The sequence below is a fragment of the Alternaria conjuncta genome (genome assembly GCF_024043145.1).
Source record: "Alternaria conjuncta strain BMP 0040 chromosome Unknown scaffold_9, whole genome shotgun sequence".
NCBI classification, from domain to species: Eukaryota; Fungi; Ascomycota; class Dothideomycetes; order Pleosporales; family Pleosporaceae; genus Alternaria; species Alternaria conjuncta.
The window spans coordinates 46,524-67,402 of NW_026250098.1; the positions used below are offsets into that span (position 1 = coordinate 46,524).

At 52.0% G+C, this 20,879-nt stretch overlaps 8 protein-coding genes and 1 non-coding gene across 9 annotated transcripts; 5 read left to right on the top strand and 4 right to left on the bottom strand.

The window, feature by feature from the left end:
- Positions 1–1,934: 1,934 nt before the first annotated feature.
- On the bottom strand, positions 1,935–2,036 carry J4E85_006449. The gene has a single exon. It is a non-coding gene; the product is annotated as a tRNA-Lys (tRNA).
- A 1,007-nt stretch (positions 2,037–3,043) lies between these two features.
- On the bottom strand, positions 3,044–3,871 carry J4E85_006450 (uncharacterized protein; the record flags this gene model as incomplete). The annotated part of the gene is made up of 1 exon (XM_051470687.1): positions 3,044–3,871. One exon carries the CDS (start codon positions 3,869–3,871, stop codon positions 3,044–3,046), a length of 828 nt encoding a protein of 275 aa, XP_051324897.1.
- A 1,634-nt stretch (positions 3,872–5,505) lies between these two features.
- J4E85_006451 (uncharacterized protein) lies at positions 5,506–6,556 on the top strand (the record flags this gene model as incomplete). Its single annotated transcript, XM_051470688.1, has 2 exons — positions 5,506–5,952; positions 6,005–6,556. The coding sequence occupies 2 exons, from the start codon at positions 5,506–5,508 to the stop codon at positions 6,554–6,556; spliced, it is 999 nt and encodes a 332-aa protein (XP_051324898.1).
- Positions 6,557–6,929: 373 nt separating this feature from the next.
- Positions 6,930–7,962, bottom strand: J4E85_006452 (uncharacterized protein; the record flags this gene model as incomplete). Its single annotated transcript, XM_051470689.1, has 4 exons — positions 6,930–7,501; positions 7,556–7,605; positions 7,657–7,700; positions 7,753–7,962. 4 exons carry the CDS (start codon positions 7,960–7,962, stop codon positions 6,930–6,932), a joined length of 876 nt encoding a protein of 291 aa, XP_051324899.1.
- An 813-nt stretch (positions 7,963–8,775) lies between these two features.
- J4E85_006453 (uncharacterized protein) lies at positions 8,776–10,004 on the bottom strand (the record flags this gene model as incomplete). Its single annotated transcript, XM_051470690.1, has 2 exons — positions 8,776–9,412; positions 9,472–10,004. The coding sequence occupies 2 exons, from the start codon at positions 10,002–10,004 to the stop codon at positions 8,776–8,778; spliced, it is 1,170 nt and encodes a 389-aa protein (XP_051324900.1).
- A 1,326-nt stretch (positions 10,005–11,330) lies between these two features.
- Positions 11,331–12,170, top strand: J4E85_006454 (uncharacterized protein; the record flags this gene model as incomplete). The annotated part of the gene is made up of 1 exon (XM_051470691.1): positions 11,331–12,170. One exon carries the CDS (start codon positions 11,331–11,333, stop codon positions 12,168–12,170), a length of 840 nt encoding a protein of 279 aa, XP_051324901.1.
- Positions 12,171–12,593: 423 nt separating this feature from the next.
- J4E85_006455 (uncharacterized protein) lies at positions 12,594–13,712 on the top strand (the record flags this gene model as incomplete). Its single annotated transcript, XM_051470692.1, has 3 exons — positions 12,594–12,596; positions 12,645–13,358; positions 13,410–13,712. 3 exons carry the CDS (start codon positions 12,594–12,596, stop codon positions 13,710–13,712), a joined length of 1,020 nt encoding a protein of 339 aa, XP_051324902.1.
- An 817-nt stretch (positions 13,713–14,529) lies between these two features.
- On the top strand, positions 14,530–16,467 carry J4E85_006456 (uncharacterized protein; the record flags this gene model as incomplete). The annotated part of the gene is made up of 7 exons (XM_051470693.1): positions 14,530–14,722; positions 14,791–14,813; positions 14,904–14,921; positions 14,981–15,284; positions 15,340–16,100; positions 16,154–16,350; positions 16,398–16,467. 7 exons carry the CDS (start codon positions 14,530–14,532, stop codon positions 16,465–16,467), a joined length of 1,566 nt encoding a protein of 521 aa, XP_051324903.1.
- Positions 16,468–16,985: 518 nt separating this feature from the next.
- On the top strand, positions 16,986–20,559 carry J4E85_006457 (uncharacterized protein; the record flags this gene model as incomplete). Its single annotated transcript, XM_051470694.1, has 12 exons — positions 16,986–17,046; positions 17,100–17,879; positions 17,933–18,006; positions 18,060–18,244; positions 18,297–18,332; positions 18,379–19,056; positions 19,103–19,194; positions 19,244–19,413; positions 19,460–19,594; positions 19,641–19,935; positions 19,984–20,162; positions 20,212–20,559. The coding sequence occupies 12 exons, from the start codon at positions 16,986–16,988 to the stop codon at positions 20,557–20,559; spliced, it is 3,033 nt and encodes a 1,010-aa protein (XP_051324904.1).
- Positions 20,560–20,879: the final 320 nt, after the last annotated feature.

Here is a 20,879-nt window from a genome sequence, read left to right on the forward strand (position 1 = left end):
CCGAGCTACGCCCCAATCGAACGTATAGATGAACAGCACACACGACCGGCATTAGGCAAGCAACTCAAAGACTCTGTTTGCTGGGTCCGCTGCAAACGCATCATGCGCGGTCGGACCTCTCTCGCGTTTTTGCTGCTCGTGTGTCATCACATATAGGCAGCGCGTGCTGCACTCCAGACTCTTGGCTTCATGCATGGCGCGATTGCGCAAACTTACATCCGCGCGCTATGGCATCTACGCTTTGGTTGCATATACGGACTGGCGGTTTGTGGAGTACCTGCATGCCTGTTCACATAGCTATAGGCGGGCAAGGCTATGTTGTGCATGCGCCTTCCCATTATAACATGGCTGAACCATACGGTAGGTAAGATGGACAGTATGCGAGTCATTTCGGCGGATGGAAGCCTTCCCGGTGTCAGTGGATGCTGTGGGTCGGTCGAGATATGTACTCATGAAGAGTGAAGCTGTGTCTTGCATCGCATCGCATCATGCAAGACTACTACGAGATAGGAAGACCACGATGACCTTCCTCTAGCTTAGCCCTCAAGACGGATATCCGCGCAGCTTCCCCGTAGCCCCCTAACCACCTACGTGTCTCTATAACCCGGAGTAACCAACCCCGATAAAGACCTTCCCTTACGCCTACAATTCCAAAATCACTCCAGCAAAAGACGGTCCGAATAGCAAGCGGAACTAGTACATGTCAAATAGTGCTTGATGTGGGCTGCAGACTAGATGCTCTTCCACCGGCTGCTCTGCTACAGCAACCGGTGCGGCGTGCCCTAGGTTTGAGCTAGCTGCTGGCTGCCTACTGTACGCCTGCTGATCACTAGATGCGTGAAGGCTTGTTTGGATGTTGAAACAGAGTCTGGAGCTAGGAGAATGCCGGTAGCTTACATGCGTGTTCGCTAAGGTGTCTTGGTGTGAGAAGAGAGTATTCATGCGCGTGGGGAGATGTGCCCTATTAAGACGATGGTGACGGTCACTGAGGATGCTGGGCATTACAGGCGAAGTGTCTCGTATAGATTTGAAGAGGATCGAAGGAAAGATACGTAGGTACTATGCTGAAGTGAGACTTTGAGGTGATTAGACCTTGGTGCACGTGTATGGCTAGTATAGTCGAAAGCCAATCAAGCGCGAGAAGACATTGTGAGTTGGAGACTTACATTGGCGTGGAGGGGCTTACCGAGAAGTGTACATTGCGTAGTGTATACCTCGATCAAATCTCACGGCTCAAAGGTAGTGTAAGCCCGTATCTATTGCAGCACAATGCTCGTACGAGACCCGCGAGTTACATTATCTTCATGTGTGAAACGAGAAGAATGATGTGCAAAAGAGATACATGGAAGCCATGTTGTATCCATCTAGAGACTGAGATATAGATCACGCCTTTGCTCACCCGCGGTTGTCTCAATTATCAATGCACGTTACTGCTTTTGCGGCATCTATCTTCTATCGCAACGAGCAGAAAGGCTGTGTTCCTCGTGTCTTCTTCTATGGCTACTGATTCCAGCAGCTTTCCATCTCGTTGGCGCGAGGATTATGGTCCGACACTGTCCCATCGGAAGTTACAGCGCACGAAAATGAAGTATCAGCGATCGAAAATTGATGCAAGCTTCAGAGAGTCTTCCTTTTATGCATGTAGACGCTACAAGCATACCAGGAAAGGGGTGCGTCCGTTGAAGTGAAGATAAGCTCCTACCAAATTAGTACAAGATAAAAAAAGGAACTCCTTGTACAAAAGCAAATCAACACGAAGACTACATGTAGCGAGCATAGCGCTGCATATATTCGACGTGTCACTACCACTGTCGCAGTGCTATTGTCGTTGTTGCTATCGTTGCTGAATTTCCAAAAAGTAAAAAAGCATCCTTCATCACCACCATACCATCTCCTCCCTCCCAGGACATGTACCACACACCAGCAAAAAGGAAAGCCCGACGTGGGGGTCGAACCCACAACCTTGAGATAACCAATCGAGTCTTTAGGACGTGAAAGCTAAGAGTCTCACGCTCTACCGATTGAGCTAGCCGGGCGATTTGATGAAATCTGATGATTTGATGGGGACTTTGGAAATTGCAATGGTTATATTGTAAAGAGCACACTGGAGAAGTACGATGAAGGAGTTGAAAATATCCCTTCGTGGACTTGATGTGTTGGTGGTACATCTTGGGCTGCGAAGTGGGGTAGGAGGAAAAAAACTGCAGTGGGCCGAACCACGCCGCATCTAAGCAAGGGAATGCATTACAACACCGGTCTGGCACCAACGGTGCTACCCAAAGGCACTCTTTAAAGATGACATACAGTTTAGGTGTTTGATTCTCAAGGAAGGAGAAATCGATCTATACTCGCTTTGGCGCGTATGCATGCTTTTAGGCCTCCGCGCTTGTAACATGCATCTACTACTTTATTTGTGCCAATATGGGAGGATGGCATCTACACTGCATGCTGCCTACGTATCCAAACTGAGCAAGTCGACTATAGTGGCTAAGGTTCTGTATACCCCTATCTATATTGTGTTTGACAGATTGTTGGTGATGTGCGCCACAAGTATTCGTCGTCACACAGTGAACAAAACAAAGGACTATCATTATGGTAGCTGTATATCACTCGATTCTTACATCCTGCGAAGCTGAGAGGATCGGTGTTAAAATAGACGGCTCAAAAAGTAACAATTGTCCTCCTCGCGACATGGTAGATTAAAGCTCTAACATTTACTACTGTTTCGATCAAACGCTCGTGATACAAGCTTAGTGTATACGTTATTGCTAAGTTGTATGCTATTACATTATTGATCGAGAGCTAAACGTTTATCAAGCTATCTTTCGCTAACCAAACGCCGTCATGCCCAGAGTGGCTGAATCCCATCGTAACGTACAATCTATGCGAACGATTAACATCGAAGGTCATACTTGCGAGAGTGCAGTCCTGGTGGTCATGTGATAGATCCAAACGCCCTCTCTAAAACTCCTCTCTTGCGCCGCCGCATTCCGTGACCTTTTCGACAGGCCTGAATCCACCAGCGAATACCTGTGAAGAAAGTTCACAAGTTCATTCCATCCCAATCCCCCTGCGTCGGTCCTCCGAACCGCTCCCGCCGTAGCCTATCATTCTCCTCAATCAACGCATCCCTCTCCTTCTCAATACTCTGAATATACTCAATCGCGCTCGCCAAGATCATCGCCTTACTCGGCTTCGGCTGCCCAACCACTCCAGCCTCCTCGCTCTGCCTCAATATCGGCACCGACTGTCTCAGCCTCTCCAGTTCAGAATTGAGCCCCTCTCGATACTTGCGCTCAACCTGATTATGCGGTAACCGTTTCGAGCGCTGATACTTTAGAGTCGGAGAAGGCAGGTCTTGGCTGTCGGTGGCATTGCGGTCCATCTTCGGGCGACCCCGCTTCCTCGTGGGGCGTTTGGGGGTGGATGATTCGGAGGCAGAGGTTGGCGAGGATGGGGATTCGTGCTTTAGCATGTGTGGGGAGAGAGATGGTGATATGAGCGGTTGCGGCGCGTCTCCACCGTGCGACGAGGGTTGCGACGTTGTGCTTGTGGGGGAGATACAGTCTGGTTCGTTCGGTTGTGGTGGCCTTGAGTTTGTGGTGAAGTCGAACGGGTATGGCTCGAATGGACTGGGGTGTATGGTGTTGAATGTTTGCGTCATAGTCTGGTTGTTGTTCCTGGTCGATATGCTGGCCCTAAAAAACGTCGCATTGCAATCTTCTTCTGTCTTCGGTGTCGTGCCGGATACACTCTGAACGGATGTAAGGTTTTGGTCGAAGAATGTATCGGAGTCAAAGAAGGTGTTCAGCGAGTCGTCTGGGCCTGGCCCGCCAAGGTAAGGATTGTCGAAGTAGTTGGTGTACGGCATGGTGTTCTGTGGTGGAGAATGTTCGGTATGTTCGGTCTTGGTTCCATGCGCATCACTCGGAAAGTTCATTCAGACTGTGTCGACTCGTGTATCGATGGACGTGTTCGTTGCTGTTTGGCGGTTGATGTATCGGTGTCGCTGGGAATGACGAAAGGCCTGGTATTATAAGAATACGAGGACGTAATTGTATCGACGATTCGAGAACTGCACACCCAACAGAGTAGGTAATAGGTCCTCGTGACCTGCTGGGAATCCACCACTAAGGTTGATCAGGTTCCGGTGTAGTGGCTCAGTACAGTCAAGATGCTTCCAGTAGCTGTACGGTAAACCCAAAATCGCAACTTAGTTGTGGATCCGTCCTACCCTCAACCATTATTGGCACGGCTAAGTAAGCCTTCCGCTTCCGCGAGTTTCACTGCAACGTCTGCTACTCATTCAAAGGGTCGAGTTTTTACAATGACTGTAAACGTCGAACGATAAGCACCTCATCGGCACTGTCCGGTAGGAGCAGCATCTCGTGTAGTCCCGGGACGAGCTCCACTACGCCGAAAGTCGGTTTCCGCACATGCTCCGATCCCGAGTTTCCGATATGACTCTGAAGCCGCATTGCAAAGACTGCGATGTTCTTTTACGTGCGTATAACCTAATTTACCCTGTTGATCCTGGTAAGGCCGCGAATTGCGGTCTCAGAATGTACTCAACAAAGCCATGATGCAGGATCTGATTTGCTTTCGCTTGTACGCGGCTAACTCGGGACGGATCGTATAAACTATCTGCGATGCCGGATAGCTTCCTTACGGTATGATTACTGGCTTGCTTTATTAGCAGATGTTTTGCGGTACCCCGATCGCAAGGTAGATGTCAGTTAAAAGTCCCTAAAGCCTCATTCTTGCCAACGGTAGATTCCCGGATGCATGCGGATGGAACGCGCTGCATCTAGATACAACAAGTGAGTTCGCTTACTCCTTGGTATTGCATCCTTCCAAGGTTGTGCTGTCCGATGATGGTAGAGGTTTTCTCCGAGCATCTGTCATGGTACCACATCTAGGCATCGGCATGCGCCAACGGGCATTTCCGCTAATCTGGTATCCGAGGGGAATAAACCGGGCTTAACGAGAGAGGCTGAAAAAGTCGAGAAGTCCTTTCGCTGCACAGTGCACATGTGGCTATGTTGAGGTTGGTGCAAGGCAGCTCGTGAGAGTGGCGTGATACTTGTCGGCAAGGCCCGAAGTAGTAAGTCTAGCCGGCAAGGACATCCACAACTCGTGGCCATCGCGTTTTTCTGTGGCCTTGGCGAGTGCAGCGTAAAGAATAGTAATCCTGCACGAGGCTCCTCCACAGAAGCCAAGGACGTGTACAGACTGACAGCGAGCCGCAGTATTATCTCGCACCCGATGTTGTAGCTACCATGGCAAACGAAGAGTACCTAGTTATGGTAGCAGTGTTTGAGCATCACCATTAATAATAGACATGGGACATAGTGGATGTTTCTTCCATTGATGAAGGTAATGTTGCTGCCTACAAACATGTCATGTTTGTCGATTGTAGACACTCGCGATTTATTGAGGTCAACGCTTCTGAACCCCACTACCCCTCAACGCGCGAACTGAAGCTTGAAGCTCCCTGCCTCCGCCATGACAACACCATCAACATCAACAACGTCTAATCGCGTCAAAACACGCTTTCTCATCATCTCAGATACTCATTCTAAATCTCCTTCCGATAATATCGCCCATGATGAGGCTGCCTTCCGCCCGCCACTGCCCAAGGCAGACGTGCTTCTCCACTGCGGCGACCTGACCATGATCGGTCATCTGGATGAATATGAAAAGACTCTCGATATGCTCGAAAGTATCGATGCGAGATTGAAGCTCGTTATAGCTGGAAATCACGACATCACTCTGGATGAGCAGTATTATGCCCGAAAAGGCGAATACATGCACAGAGGAGACAGGTACGACAAAGACCTACCCGCCAAAGCTCGAGAGATGTGGAAGGGCGAGCGGGCTAGGAGAGCTGGTGTGACGTACCTGGAAGAAGGAACGCACACATTTCAGCTCCAAAACGGGGCCAACCTAAGGGTATGCGCATTGCTAGACAGCCATCACCTCCACCCAAAGCTAACAACCCCAGGTCTACGCGTCCCCCTACCAACCAGAATTCTGCGACTACGCCTTCCCCTACTTCCGCAACGAAGACCGCTACAACCCTTCCCACCAATGTACGCCGAACGCCAAACCCATCGCCGAGAACCCCGTCCCAGACCACCCCAACATCGATATCATGATGACCCACGGACCGCCCATGGGCGTCATGGACGCGACAACATCAGGACAGCACGTCGGCTGCGACCACCTACTCCGCGCTGCTCGACGCTGCAAACCCAGGCTTCATTGCTTTGGGCATATACATGAGGGATGGGGCGCGCAGAAAGTGCGGTGGAACAACAAGGGGGGGCTGGATGTCGGGATTGAAGAGCATATCGAAGATGTGGAGAGTGTGGAAGTTGAGCAGGATGCGGCTAGGGAGAAGAGGGCGGCTACTGTTGATATTAGCGAGGGTGGTGATACGGCGCTTGAGGTTGGGCGGGAGACTTTGATGGTGAATGCGAGTATCATGAGTGTGACGTATAAGCCGTGGAATGCGCCTTGGCTTGTGGATCTAGACCTCGAAATGGCCAGTTGATCCAGAATGGCTGTACGGAGTAGACAGGAAAAAGCTTCAGGAGTATGCATCATGACAAAGAATGAGTGGGGATCAATGGGACGGACCAACTACTGTCATGCGCGATATCGTTATTGTGGTTTCCAGACAGCGATTCATCTACAGCCGCCAGCTCAAACGTCGTACTGCGATGACCTCGTCGCGTTCCCTCTAAACTTCGTCACCATATCTCATAGGTCTCACACAGGTCGAGAAGTTTTGAGTCGCGGCTAGCGAAGCCATATGCATGCATTTCTTATGCAGCGTAGACATGTCAACTATCGTACATCGTAAAGCTTATCTTCGAGCAAGGTAGAAGTATCGTGAAAAGAACAAGGTAACAAAAGAAGCGCGCTTAGTTACCAACCTGAATCGCGTAGCCACCATCGACAGTGACAGTCTGACCATTGAGGTACTGACAGCCAACAGCAAACAAAATCGCCGCAGCCATGTCCTGATCTTTACCCGGCCTCTGCGCAGGAAGACCCTCCTTATGCTCCTTAGGCATCTCACTCTTCTGGTTGTCATCCCTGCTCTCCTGGGTGGTCATCTCCGAAGGGAACACACCGGGTGCGATGGAGTTAACCCTAACCTTGATCCCGTTCTTCGCAATCTCAGACGCGAGCAACTTGTTGAGGTGTATCGCAGCGCCTTTGCTGGAGTTGTATGCAAAGTGGCCTTGCGAAATCTTGATGTGACCGGAGATGGAGGAGATGTTGATGATGGTACCGGAGTAGCCGGGGTGTGTCTCGGTGGACTTTTGGAGCAGAGGCAGGAAGGCTGTGGACATGAGGAAGGGGCCGACGACGTTGGTTTGGTAGACGTCTAGCCATTCTTGCTCGGTTGTGCCGTCGAAGAGCTTGGAGACGAGGTCTTCGGCGGAGCCTTTTACTTCGGTCTTACCGGGGGCGATGCCGGCGTTGTTGACTGGGGGTGTTAGTTGGTGTTGCACAAGATAGTAATGGGTGGTGGAGAGCTTACCGAGGACGCAGAGGCACTTCTCTTTTGATTCAATCTCCTTCTTGATCTTGCTGTGAGGTAATTAGTATTCCGTTTTCCATCAAACATCGTTGGCAACGTACGATACACCGTCCTTGGTGCTACAGTCTCCGACGATGGGGATGATCTAGCGACTGTTAGATTGTATCCCTCATGACTTCACCATGTCGAGGACTTACCTGTCCTGCAATGTTCTGGCCATGCACCTCAACAACCTTCTCGAGCTTCTCCTCCGTCCGTCCAACAATGTAAACCTTAGCACCATTGACAGCAAGCGTCTGTGTGATCATGAGACCAATTCCAGAGCCACCACCAGTAACAAGAACGACCTTGTCCTTGACATCAAAGACCTGGCCCATCTGGAGTTCGGCGTTGTTGGTAGGAGCCATGTTTGCGTAGTTGCGCTGTTGATTCTGCGGTTGGATTTGATTTGTGATTTGTTTCGTGCGCTCAATTGATTGAATGCGATTTGGAAGTGCAGAGAATGAAGAGGGGAAATTTCGCGTCGCAGAAGTCGTGATATAGCGGGTAAACGGTCTGACGTCACGGTATGAGCACCGCGTTGCAAAGCGCGTCAATGTGACGTGTGGGATTTTGAGCGACATGGCGAAAACGAAATTTCAGAATTAAGAGACCAGAAATTTAAGTGGAACAAATAAAAAGGGAAATCAGAGTTCGACTGAGCGGTATGCACGCAGAATCGCGATTCAAACGCGTTGAAGAGGGTTGAGAATGATGCAGGTCATGATTGCATCACTGTGGTGCGGGAGATCGACCCGCACGCGGTGTCACGTTTTTCCCTATCCTCTTTGACATGGTGGAAGTCTCCATCGCCACATCATGTTTAGAGGGCGTGATTCAATGAGTTATACAGCATCGGAAAACGATCTCAGGGTAATCTATCAATCTCAAGTCAGTTCTATCCTGCAATACCACTGAAGATACTGGTACTTAGTAATCGTACACATTCTACATGAGCGACATAGCTCTCAGCCTGCCCTCAAGCTGCTCGGGAAATGAGGCACTAAACTAGGATAGTATCGAAGCTGGAATACTGAAAGGTTTTGGTAAGAAGGACTGATGTTGAGGTGTCAATCATAAAGAAGTCTTGGGATGGGCTAACAGTCGATTCTTTTTCATGCATACTATACTTCCCACCTAGCATTCCCCATCTCAATACAAGCGTCCCCCATATCCCATATTTACTCGGTTGCAGGTGCCTTGAGCACCTCATCAAGCCTAACAACCGTCGCCGAAAACGGCGTATGCAACCCCTCCGCCCTACCATCATACGTCTCGCCGCCATAAACCAACAAATGATTCGGCCTCTTCGCGAAAATTTGAATAGCCCGCGAGTATACCGCACCAGCAGGCGTCATGTGTTCCTCCCACTTATCAATCGCGCCGCCCGCGGAATTCGTGTATACTTGGCGTCTATCCGCATCACTCACTATGATTGTGCCGTTGGGGCCGCCGAGCGGGGACCAAACCACATAAGGACTGGCGTTTGGCACTGTGCTGTTGTTCACGACGATGGGTCTACCGACGGAGTTGCGGAAGTTTGTGGGCTCATCGGCCATGACGTAGTAGACGGGGTAGTTTTGGCCGTAGGAAGAGGAGTTTCCAACGGGGAGTTCGTGCACCAGGATCCATTGGTCGAGCGGTGGGATGTAGGCTACGACTGTCATGCCAGGGCGCGCGAGGTATTCGTCGTAGACAACGTCGTTTACGACGGGGCCCCAGGTTTTCAGGTCGGTGCTGGTTTGGTGGGCGAGCTTTTGGCCGTGGAGGGGGTCGCGTTGGTCCGAGTAGTAGGCCACTAGCTCGCCTTTGTATTGGCTGCGTGGAATATTAGTATCGGTGCTCATCTGGGGATGGGAAGATTTGCGGCGACTCACAGAAAGTAAGGTTCCCAAATAGGGTCTGCACCATTCGTAGTATTCGGGCGTCCGCCCTCAGCGACATGGCTTACGAACTCCCAAGTCCGCGCTCCATCCGTGCTGGCGTAGAGGTCGATGCGAGTTCCGTTGTTGCTCCAGCTGTTTCCTCCACCCAGAATCGTTCCAGCTTCGTAGCCACCCATTGGCTCTGTCAATTCGGTCAACGCGGGCTGGGCGCTGAAGCCCCATCCATTGACCGTGTCGTGTAGGTCAGAGATATGTTCCCAAGACGCGCCGCCATCTTTCGACTCGAAGATAGGGAAGTAGTTTGGGTTGTGGCCGGAGAGGGAGGCGGTGGCTATGATGGTTCCATCTTGGAGTTCGGTGTAGCGGGGGTAAGTGATTGATTCGTTGCCGGTGGTTTGGTAGATAGTGTTGTTTGTGAAGAAGCCCCAGGCTTGCGGGGCGGAGCTGTTGCAGGATGGTGGGTATGGGTGGGCTATAGCTGTGCTTGTTAGGGCCGCTGTGGCCGCTAGGATCTTGAACAACATCTTGAAACACCTTCCGATTGCGGTACCAGAAGAAACGTTTGATTGATGCTGGGGTTCAATCGATCGATCGTACCTTCAGCTTAAGTATCTACACTTCATCGTTGACGCCACAGGCTCATCTCTTCCTTCGGCTACAGATGCGCGTCATCACCTTCGACAAAGCTTACCCTCAAGAAGCTATGCGTAGTTCAACGTTGGTACGAGCAGTGGGGATTATACCCGGCGGGCCGTCGATCATCTTGTCGGTTCCCCATGGGGCCTTTTTTGCCGGTGGATGAAGGTCGTACGTCCTCACCTTGCTTGCCAGCTGCTGCTCTGCATGAGTCTTTTTCGTGAGGGGTATACAGTGTTTGTCAAGATCTGGCTGTGTGTCGACGGGTAAGTCGGGTGTGGAGTTGCTGTACCTACTCCGGCTATGTTCGTCGGTAGATGAGTGTGCCTAAACTTGTGAAGCGAGCTCAACAACAGTGTGTATACCTGTTAGAGCTTTTGGAAGTTTTCAGTTCTCGTGGGTGACTGAAAAATCATGGAAGCTTCTGTGGAGTTGCAATCAGTATAACTGTTGTCTCTTCTTCGGGTGTTACAGCCACCAATCGGACAAAACTGAGCATGTGATGGCCTCGCCCAGGTTTCCTAACACGGCGTACTCTACTCAAGGGGAAGGTTGTATCGAGCTCTGGGGCTAAAGTGAAAGTTTGGGTGCTGCAAGTGCAAACAGCCGCGGCTCTTAAGTCTTTCTTCCACGAACCTCATGAAGGATCGGAAAGTGGAGATATTGCTGCATGAATAGTAACACATGTAAGTGCCCGAATCTGGCAGCGATCTTCCTAAGTAGTCCAACAGTCGGTTAGCATATCCGAGCGACATGATGGCGTAAGTCGGCGCTCTGCAGCGTCTTAGGTAAGTATGTACCCCATGGGGTCTGCTCGTCACCTTGCATGATGCAGCAGTGCTCCACAGAAGGATGTCACCTGTTAAGTTTCCGAACAAGTGCCGTAGATTTCTTCTTCTTGGCGAGTTTCTTCTCCTTGGCATCATATACTTGAAGTGCCAGGAGACGGTGAAAATGCGACTCGGACTGTGTCGATTGGGCGTAAAATCAGAAGCAAGGGGAATGACTCTTTCGAGGTTGTATAGAAGTCTTGGTGTCCTCGTACGGCAGTTGGAATGGGCAATAGCTCCGTAGTATACCAAGAGATCGACTGATGAAGTCGCAAGTATGGGACTTGTGATGAGGTCGAAGGTGAAATGCGAAAATGTACTTAAACGTCCGCTGCGAGACCGAAGGAAGGCCATCGCAGCCTTCAAGCCTAGGGATCCACGACAATGTTCCGTCCAACCTCTTTCTTCGCGCTTGGCGCTCTATTGTTCCTCGCACTCCTCGATCAGGCTACCGCTGTCACAGCGGGCTGTGGCAAGGCGCCAAGGCTGACCAACGGCGTCCAAAAGGTCACGGTGAACGGCAAGCAACGTCAGTGGACGTTGCGAATCCCGAACAACTATGACAACTCCCACCCATACAAGTTCATCTTCGGTCTCCATTGGCTAAATGGCGACATGACATCCGTTTCGGGCGGTAACGCGCCATACTACGGCCTTGCGGCTCTGGCAAACGAGACTGCCATCTTCGTCGCGCCCGATGGTATCAACAAGGGGTGGGGAAACACGAACGGCGAAGACATCACCTTCCTCGACACGGTCCGAAAGGCAGTTGAGGATGACCTATGCGTGGACGAGACGCAACGTTTCTCTCTCGGTTTCTCCTACGGTGGCGCTATGAGCTTCAGTCTGGCCTGCAGTCGTGCGAACGAGTACCGCGCCATCGCCGTCCTCTCTGGTGCAACTCTTTCAGGCTGCAATGGCGGAAACACGCCCATTGCGTACTACGGCCAGCACGGCGTCAAGGACAGCGTCCTACCCATCGCTATGGGCAGAGAGATTAGGGACCGCTTCGTGAGGCTGAACGGATGCCAGCAGAAGAATGCACCAGAGCCCGCCAGGAACAGCAGGCAGCGTATCAAGACCGTGTACGATGGGTGCAAGTACCCGACGCAGTACACTGCTTTCGATGGTGACCATGTTGCGCTTCCTGGGGATGCGGGTAACGATGTTGGACCGCAGAGCTTCACGCCCAAGGAGGTTTGGAGCTTCTTCTCTCAATTCTGAGTGGTTTGAGTCGTTGTAGTGGGTCGATGGTACGTGCTTTGGGAAATCAGATGGCGATGGGAGCGACTGTGGCCGACAGGGGAGTATAAATTAGTATAGCGACAATTGTATATATTTTAGTGTCAGTATGAGTGAGCCGCAATGAGATAAGATGTTGGTGATTCAGAGACGTGCAAGTAGCAGCAGCTGTGACATTGAGACAGACTTCTGACTGGTCTGCACGCTATAATCTTACGTCCGAGATGTTAGGCCGAGAGTGTATCGTTGAAGACTTGGCAGGCGGTTGAGTTGACGGCGGAGTGAGGAGGGAAGTGTGAGGGGCTAAACGGACCGCACGTGAAGAGGCGCCGCGCTAACCGGCTCCTTCCCCACCAACGCGAATGTCAACACTAATCAGTCGCGTCCCATCTCCACCACAACGTCATGGTGAGTATCAACAACCTGCTGTCATCTACGCCTACTAATAACGTCTAGGCGCCTACGCGCTCCAAGGATGCGAAAGCGACGAAAAAACGAGGCCGGCCTCCGGGCAGTCGCAATTCTGGCGCCGTCGTGAAGGCCAAGTCGAAGCCCGCACCAAAGCCGGCAGCAGCAAAGAAGGGCAGACCGAAGAAGAGACCAGCCCAGGAAGAAGTCGAAGATGAGCTCTCAATCACTGAACCCGCGCCAACCCAGCCCTCGAGACATCGCAAGCGCAAGTCGGACGAAGTCGCTGAACCTGAAGCCGAGTCGCGCAAACAGTACGCGCAGCTAGAGAACAAGAAGAAGAGAATACCGCAGGAGCAAATAGACACATGGCCGCAAGTGCCGCCTCAGGTCTTGGAGCAGATCACGACGGTGATACGCAATGCGAAGAAGGACATCGCCGAGACGCAGCGAGACGAGCGCAGGATTATGGCCGCACACAACACACTCAACCCCCTCGTACGCAAGCTAGCGCGCCAACTAGCAGAGTCGCGGATACCCCCACAGGCCAAAGACATCCATTTCAACATCGACAAGCTCACGGAGCGCAATGCCCAAGTGTCGCGAGAGGTCACGACAGCCCGGCATTCCAGGCAGCTGCTCAGCGAGCAGGTCAAGATTGCCCAGCACCTGCTGAAGAAGGACGAAGATAACCTGGACGACCTGAAGAAGAACGTCAGGAATTGGAGAGCCGAGTGGAAGCACCAGAAGAAGCATGGACGGGTGCGCGCCGTCTATTCTAGTCGAGCTGAACGTGTTGCTAATCTGCTGTAGATCCACCCCTTACTCAAAGACGAAGGCAATGCGACAGCCCACGGCGACGGCCCTGACGATATCCGTCTGAAGCGATCAGAACCAGTAGCTTCCTCCCTCCTCGACGCGCCCGATGACGACCTTGCGCCAGTGCTTGCCCAATTGCGACGCAGCCTAGAGAGCATGCAGGGCAACCATACACAGGTCGAGGGTCTCGATATGACGGTCAACGATGCGCAAGCAGTACTGGACGACGTCTTGTTCAGGCACGCTGGCGCAGCGCAATATGCTGCCATACAAAATATCGATATGCAGGTCCCATGATGACTTTTGTTCTTTCTATAGCCACGCATGGCTCGGCGCATGGATTGGGCTCTGGGCAGGTGTAGTGAATACGGTACTGGGTTCGATATCAAGGCAGGTGTATGGCGTTGGAGGGCATCGGCGTAATTTCAATACTCTAAAGGAAGCTTTGTGCGAGGCATGGGCTAGGTTAGCAAGGCCCGTACTAGGCCATCCAGCGTGGCGGCTGGCTGGAGTGGGCAGCGAGACCATTCAAGTCTATCAAAATACTCCCAGTTTTAGAACTGCGTTCCGACGGTATGGTCTTCGGAATGCGCGCGTTCGCGGCCGTCTCCATCATGTAGTGTAGCAATGCAGGGGCGTGATTGGCTCCACCAGGGCTTCGGCAGAGCGGAGCCACTTCTGCAGCTGCAGCCCTTCTATGCGAAACTTGTGCAAACTACAACATGGCAAGCGCCGCTATCTGAATGCCCCGTCGAGATCACCCGCATTGCAGCGGGAAGCTGTCAAAATCTCCACTAGGAGGGCGGGCGGTGCACTTCTCCGCGATTGGGCCTGCGTTTCTCCGGGTTCTTCCTTCCAAGGTTCGGTTCGGCAAAGCACGCGACCGCGAACATTCACCTGGTCCTTCGTGCTTCTGAAACCACCTCTCCGCCACTCGTCTGCCGCGACTACGGGCCCTGCTGTGCCACCAAAGAACGTGTTCCTGGCGCATCTCGACCTTCTGCGCGCTTTTCGATGCTCGAGTGCGTGACGAGACCCCTGTCGTAACACACATGAACCTGCGCGTCTCCAAGAAAAGCACCCGGCTCTGACACCGACCCACTACCCACACTCGATGTCGGAAGCTGCACGACGATCAAATGGAGCTTCGCCAGTCAAAATGACGGAACCACTAGAAGCCGACAAGGACAAAGTCTCCCCAGAAAACACCGCGCCCAAGACCCATTCACCCTCCAAGAGCAAGCCCGATGCGACCAATTCCGAGGCGTCCGCAAAACCGCCAAAAAAGCGTAGAAAAGTAAATCATGGTAAGCCATCGATGCTGTGTACCCACAAATGCATCCGCAACCCTGCTAACCTATATGCCTTCCTTCAGCATGCATCTACTGCAGACGTTCGGTGAGCCACAGCCAATTCCCCAGCATTCGATACATGCAATGTATTTCCATGTAAGACAATTGTTACTGCTTGCTGACACACACCAATCAGCACATGACCTGTGACCTCGTAAGTGCACTGAGTATGGCCTCGTCTGTTCGCAAGCTGATCGAGCTCGCCCAATGTAGGAGCGACCATGCACACGCTGTGTCAAGCGCAATATTGGACACCTATGTCACGATGAGCCGCGCGAGGGTGTTAAAAAGTCCAAGTCCGAGCCAGACAATGGCGATGGACAGAGTCAGCCCACTCAGGTCGAATCAACTCCCTCCGATGCCGCATCGACAGCCGCTCCTCCAGTTCCGGACGCAGCGCTAAACCTGGCGCCTCACCCAGTACCTCCTAATAGGGATGCCAGCACTACGTCAGGTACCCAGCCTGACCCCGTATCCGCGCCACAATTACCTGCCCTGACAGCTGGTAGTCAGCCTTGTAAGTTACACTTCTTCTCAGCTCCCCGTCATAGTCGTCACTGATGCGCCGGAAGTCTTGGGCTACGATGGTTTGCTTTCCTCGTCTCAGAACAACCTTCAGGACATGCAGTTTCATCCCTCATATATGTTCAATACCTCCGAAGTCAGTAATGAGTATAACCTTCTCAACGACTTCCTCAACAACAGCCTCATGGACGACGGTGCGTTTTACGGAGGCAATGACTTCCATAGCCTCTTTTCCGATGCCTCACTTATGAATCAGATGGGTACTCTGAACAGCAACTCTGCCTTTACCTCGAACGCGTCAAGACCGTCGCAATTACTTCCACCTCCCGCGCAAAGTGTCGGTGGCCATGCTGCATCACGGCAAACAGGCGGCGTCCCTACGGATAAGGCAAGAGAGAGATACCTTGTCACGGCCGCTGATCCTGCTGGATCAGACAGTCCTGAAGAGCGCATGAACAAGCTACTCAAGGCCAAGGTCGACGCAGGGCTGTTGAAGCCCTTCAACTATGTCAAGGGTTATGCACGACTAAACCAGTACATGGAGCAGAACCTGCAACAGGCATCTCGCATCCGAGTACTGCGCCAACTGGATCGCTTCCGACCCAAGTTTCGAGAGCGCATGCAAAGTCTGACAGATGTGGATCTAGTACGCATCGAGATGTGGTTTGACAAGAGCTTGATGGAGTACGACCGCGTCTTCGCAAGCATGGCTATACCTGCATGTTGCTGGAGAAGAACAGGCGAGATATATCGTGGCAACAAAGAGATGGCGCGGCTCATCCACGTACCGATGTCAAAGTTGCGAGACGTAAGCACCAGACTACGATCAATTGGAATATGACTCCAGCTAACAGGATACAGGGTAATATCGCTCTGCACGAGATCATCGCTGAGCCGTCACTGGTTTCCTACTGGGAGAAATTCGGCGCCATCGCATTCGACCATACTCAAAAAGCCATCCTGACGAGCTGCTCCTTGAAGAACCCCGACCCGCACTCTAAGGATCCTGAGATACGTTGCTGCTTTTCTTTTACCGTCAAACGCGATGCCTGGAATATGTAAGTGGAGGTGGATGTTGCCTCCGAGCTTAGACTGACTGTTGTAGACCGGCGTTGATCGTGGGCAACTTCCTTCCCATCACCGAGGCCACATCGGGGTCGCTACCGGCGTCTTGAGGCCGTCGAAGCTGCACCACAAATCACAACAATGACTTCATCAATCTTCTACAAGTTCAAGAATTCAAGGGAAAGCGAGCGCATTATCTTCAACGGCACCGATTTGAGTGTTTTCGAGCTCAAAGAGTAGACGCTTTTGCGGAATTTTCGCTTGGAACGAGTGTTTTTGTAAAATTTTGCTGTACAATGAATGGGTTGGGAACAGGGTAATGTCTGGCTTGGGTGTCTCAAAACATTGGTCAGAAAGAGTGCGCACGTCTCTTGGGAGGGTAACTGCAAGTGCGGCGATATCCACAGGTTTACTTCAACATGTACATCCTTTTGCCTGCCTTCCCATCTTCATTCATTCGTTCCTCCGTCTTGCATCCAGTTTTCCTCGCGTCCACGTGTATGCTCCTTCCTAATCTCACGCACGTGCGTGTGGAGCGACCTTCCAGAGTGGCAGTCGCGTTCCGACATCTCACACCTCCAATCTGCACATCAACCAACGTCGTTCGCATTGCCATCTGACACGCATCATGCCGCCCTCGCAGTCAGCAGCCAAACTGGAGCGAGAGAAGAAGCTGAAGGCAGTCCTCAGTGAGTGCACTACCTCGCGCCTGCCCTACGCGTGACACTTACCTTCCCACCAGCATTCGCCTCGACGCTCAGCAAGCGCATAGAAGCCGGCAACCATGCGTCGATCATTGGTGAGGTTCAGGCCCAGATTCTCGGATTGCCACTCAAAACCTCGACTGCCGTTACCGCGAGACAGGAAGAACTCGACAGGCTGGGAACCGAGCTTTGGAATCAAGCTACACGCTTGCGACGCGACACTTCCGTTGTCAATAATCAGCCGAAGGATTCAGCGGCAGACAAGACCAGCGTGGTACCTTTCCTCCGTGCGTACGCATTTCTACTCCTCGACTCAGCTGGCGGTCGCGGACCAAACAGCGTACGCCAGCGCAAGAGCTGCATCCGTCTCATGAAGGTTGCACTGAAAGCTGCAAGAGTGTGCATCGAGGCGAAAGAGTTGATCATCGCGACAGACCTACTCAAGCTCGCTGCTGAGTACGAAGATGTTCTTAGCAAAGGAACCGACGACAAGCCTGAGAAGGACACCGAGCTCGCAGATGGCCTACGTGCGCAGTATTTCGCTGTGCGGATGACTTTGTCGTGGCGTCAAGATCAGATGGGTATGGCAGAGCATATGTTCGAGAAGTGCAGGCAAGTTAGGAAAAGCTTTACCTCTACCATCACTGAGCAGCTTGCGGATCTGCTGTACGAGATCGGGAAGGCTATGTTGGCGAAGCGCGATTATGAGGTTGCTACGAGATGGCTAGAGCGCGCATTCGATGTTCTTGGGGAGCAGGATCTGGACATGCTCAGTCCAGAGATTAGTGAGCTGAGACTCAGTATCATGCAAAGTCTTGGTATGCACGTCCCGTCAACATGGCGATCAAGCTCTGGCTAATGAGGTGGTCAGTCAAGGCGTATATGAAGACTAAGACGCCTATTACCCAAGAGAAGGCATGGCAGATGGTGAAGTTGATGGAGACTGTAGGTCGCATGAACGAGCTGAATCGCTATGGCTGCAGACTGATACTCTTCAGGACTTCGGCGATAAGATGATAGTCTCATTGCTGAAAATTGAGCTGCTGTCCGAAGCCGAAACCATGGACACATCCGAGTTCTATAATGGCAAGCTCCTTGGATCTTCTTATCGTCATATGCTAACTTTCCTAGTCCTTCTGCGCATGATCCGTACCATCGTGCTGAACGATACGAACTTCAAAACGTATGACCTCACCTGTTACCCTTCCTAATTTAGTCTGACTAACACATTCTAGCATCATGCATTATATTCACAAGCTCAAAGACCACAGGTACACATAATCATACACCCTGCAGCGTCTCGCTGACCACTTCTAGCAACGTGACCGCGTGTAAAGTACTGGACGACCTGATCGATATCCGCCTCTTTCGAGAGGAAAACCAGTCCTGGATCGAGAAGGCAGTCATCACGCGCATCTGGATTGGGATCAACAACAGTGTTTCCGAAAATTCGCTCGAGCAACTCAATGACCTTTTCGATACCGTGGCGCAGAACTCCAAAGTTTCGCTCTCTGCGCCTGCTACACATGCTGCGCAAACCCTTTTGTGGAAGAAGGTGGAGGCCGCGTCCAGCCAGGAACAATACAACATCGCTGAGGCTTGGTGTCGAGCATGCCTTCACGACATCTTCGAGAAGGCCGGCGTGCAGAACAAAACCAAGGTTGCGAGGAAGATCATACAGTGCGCCTTGTCACGTCAAGATTACGAAGCCGCACGGGAGGTGCACTCCAAGATGCCTGAGAGTGGTAAAGACGAGCCAGTGACTCGTTACCTCATGTACAAGGCAGGTTTGCGAGGCGGTGATGAGATCTTCGCCGCTGAATGTCTCGACTATGTCTGTCGGAGTTCCGCGAAAGACGCTACCCTACTTTACGCTTGCGTCATGGAGGCTCAGAGTGCGGGGAGCAAAAGACAGGCTATCAATGCTCTCGAGAAGGTTCTGGAGAAGTACGAGCATAGTGCGCCGGCAGGGATACATCTCCCCGCGCTCTTAAGGTACGTCGCTCACCCGAAGTGTTACGCACCTCTAATATGTGATCAGGTCTACCGCACGTATGTTGGAGTCCGAGCTTACTAAGGATGGAAACATTGATACCGGTGTCTTGGAACAGATCTGCAACGTCTTTGAGGGAGGTATGTCGTTATGCACTTCTGGAGGAGGCGCTTTTACTGATTGTCCAAGCATGCGTTCAAGCCAAAGCATCTCGCATCAGGCCGAGCACGCCGGCCAAGGAACTTTTCACAGCCGTGGAGTTTGAGTGGTTTTCTAAGAACGCTTACAACATGTCGCTGAAGTACTGCGCGGAGATGCCACCAGGACTCCTGGTTAGGTTGCTCGGATGCTGCACTGAGGTGAGCTGAACGCCAAAGACGGAAGCAATACCGCTGACCCTTATAGTTCATCAAGCTTCTCAAGGAGAAGACCCAACCAAATCCAGACGGTGATCTTTACCTCCGGCTGGTGTTCTGCGAGTTCCTCGCTGCTTGTACCTACACCACCCTGGCCCGCGCCGAGGATCACACCAAGCAAAGTGTGAGTCGCGAATCTCGCCAGAACGACCAGTGTCTGACTACTACAGATTGGTTACTACCTCGAAGCCCATAAGCATAGCCAAGAGTTCCGACGCACCGCAGCAGAGAGCATGAGCAAACTTGGTGGAACCTCTCAAGACGACATCATGTCAAAATACTTCCAGATCGTCAAACTGGAGCTCGAAGCTGTCTTAAAGCTTGAGAGATGGGATGAGCTTGACGATCTTTTCGACCAGTGTTGGAAGTACAAGAACCCGGATCATTACGAGACTCTGGCAGATCTCGTTCTAGTCGTACATGGCTGCATCGTGAAAGCAGGACTAGAAAACAAATATCAGAAGAGTGAGATCATCGAGCGACTCGCTGAATAAAGACTGACGAAGTTGACAGAAGTACTATCTGTTCTCCAGAAAATCATCAACCTGACTTGCCGCCAACCAGCAGGCCGCGACATCACGAAACTGGCACGCTGGCTTAGATGCATGTTCAGCCTTTCACTCGAGTACGACGAGGACGTCAGCATCAAATGCATCCAGCAAGTAACGCATCTTGCTGCGAAGCAGAAAAACGTAAGTTCCCGCACCCTAGCAATCCCGATATATTCCTAAGCCCATTCAGACCCTCCATCCTCCCTCCATCGCGATAACCGGACTCGATACACCGCCGCCATCTTCTGATTTCGTCACAAATGAAGACGCTGCAGACCTGGCTGACGAGTGCATCAAGGAGGTCGACTGCTACCCCCAAACCGAGCTCGAATGGCTCGCAAGCACCGCTTTCAATCGCGCCGTAGACTTTTACCTGTCAGAAGATGATGTTAGGACGAGAAAATGGGCAGAGCAGTCGTTCATCGTCGCACAGTGGATTGACGATAAAGGTGCGATGCGAGATTTCCTGATGGACAGGTTCGCGAACCTGAAGTTTGGCGATGGCGAGGAGTCGGCGGCGGTGCAGCGAGCGGGCTGACAAGCGGTTGGCATCTTCCGAACCCGATCGTGTTCAACGGGCGGCAGGATAAGCACTTAACGCGCTAGAGGCATAGCGCGTCTGCTGCATTTGTGGCTTCGTGGCTTTCACAACCTGGGCATTCGCATCCTCCTCCACTGATAATCGTTAGCTAAAATTATATACGTAAGTCCTGAACTCTGCTCCGCTGATTACGCCACGAGAAGTGGGGCGAGATGCCGAGCGGCCGTAGGTTCCGCGCGGTCAGAACCTCAACTTTTCGCACCACGGCGCTGTGTAATGTCGGCGTCGTCGGTGTTGTGGCGGTCACACAAAAAGAA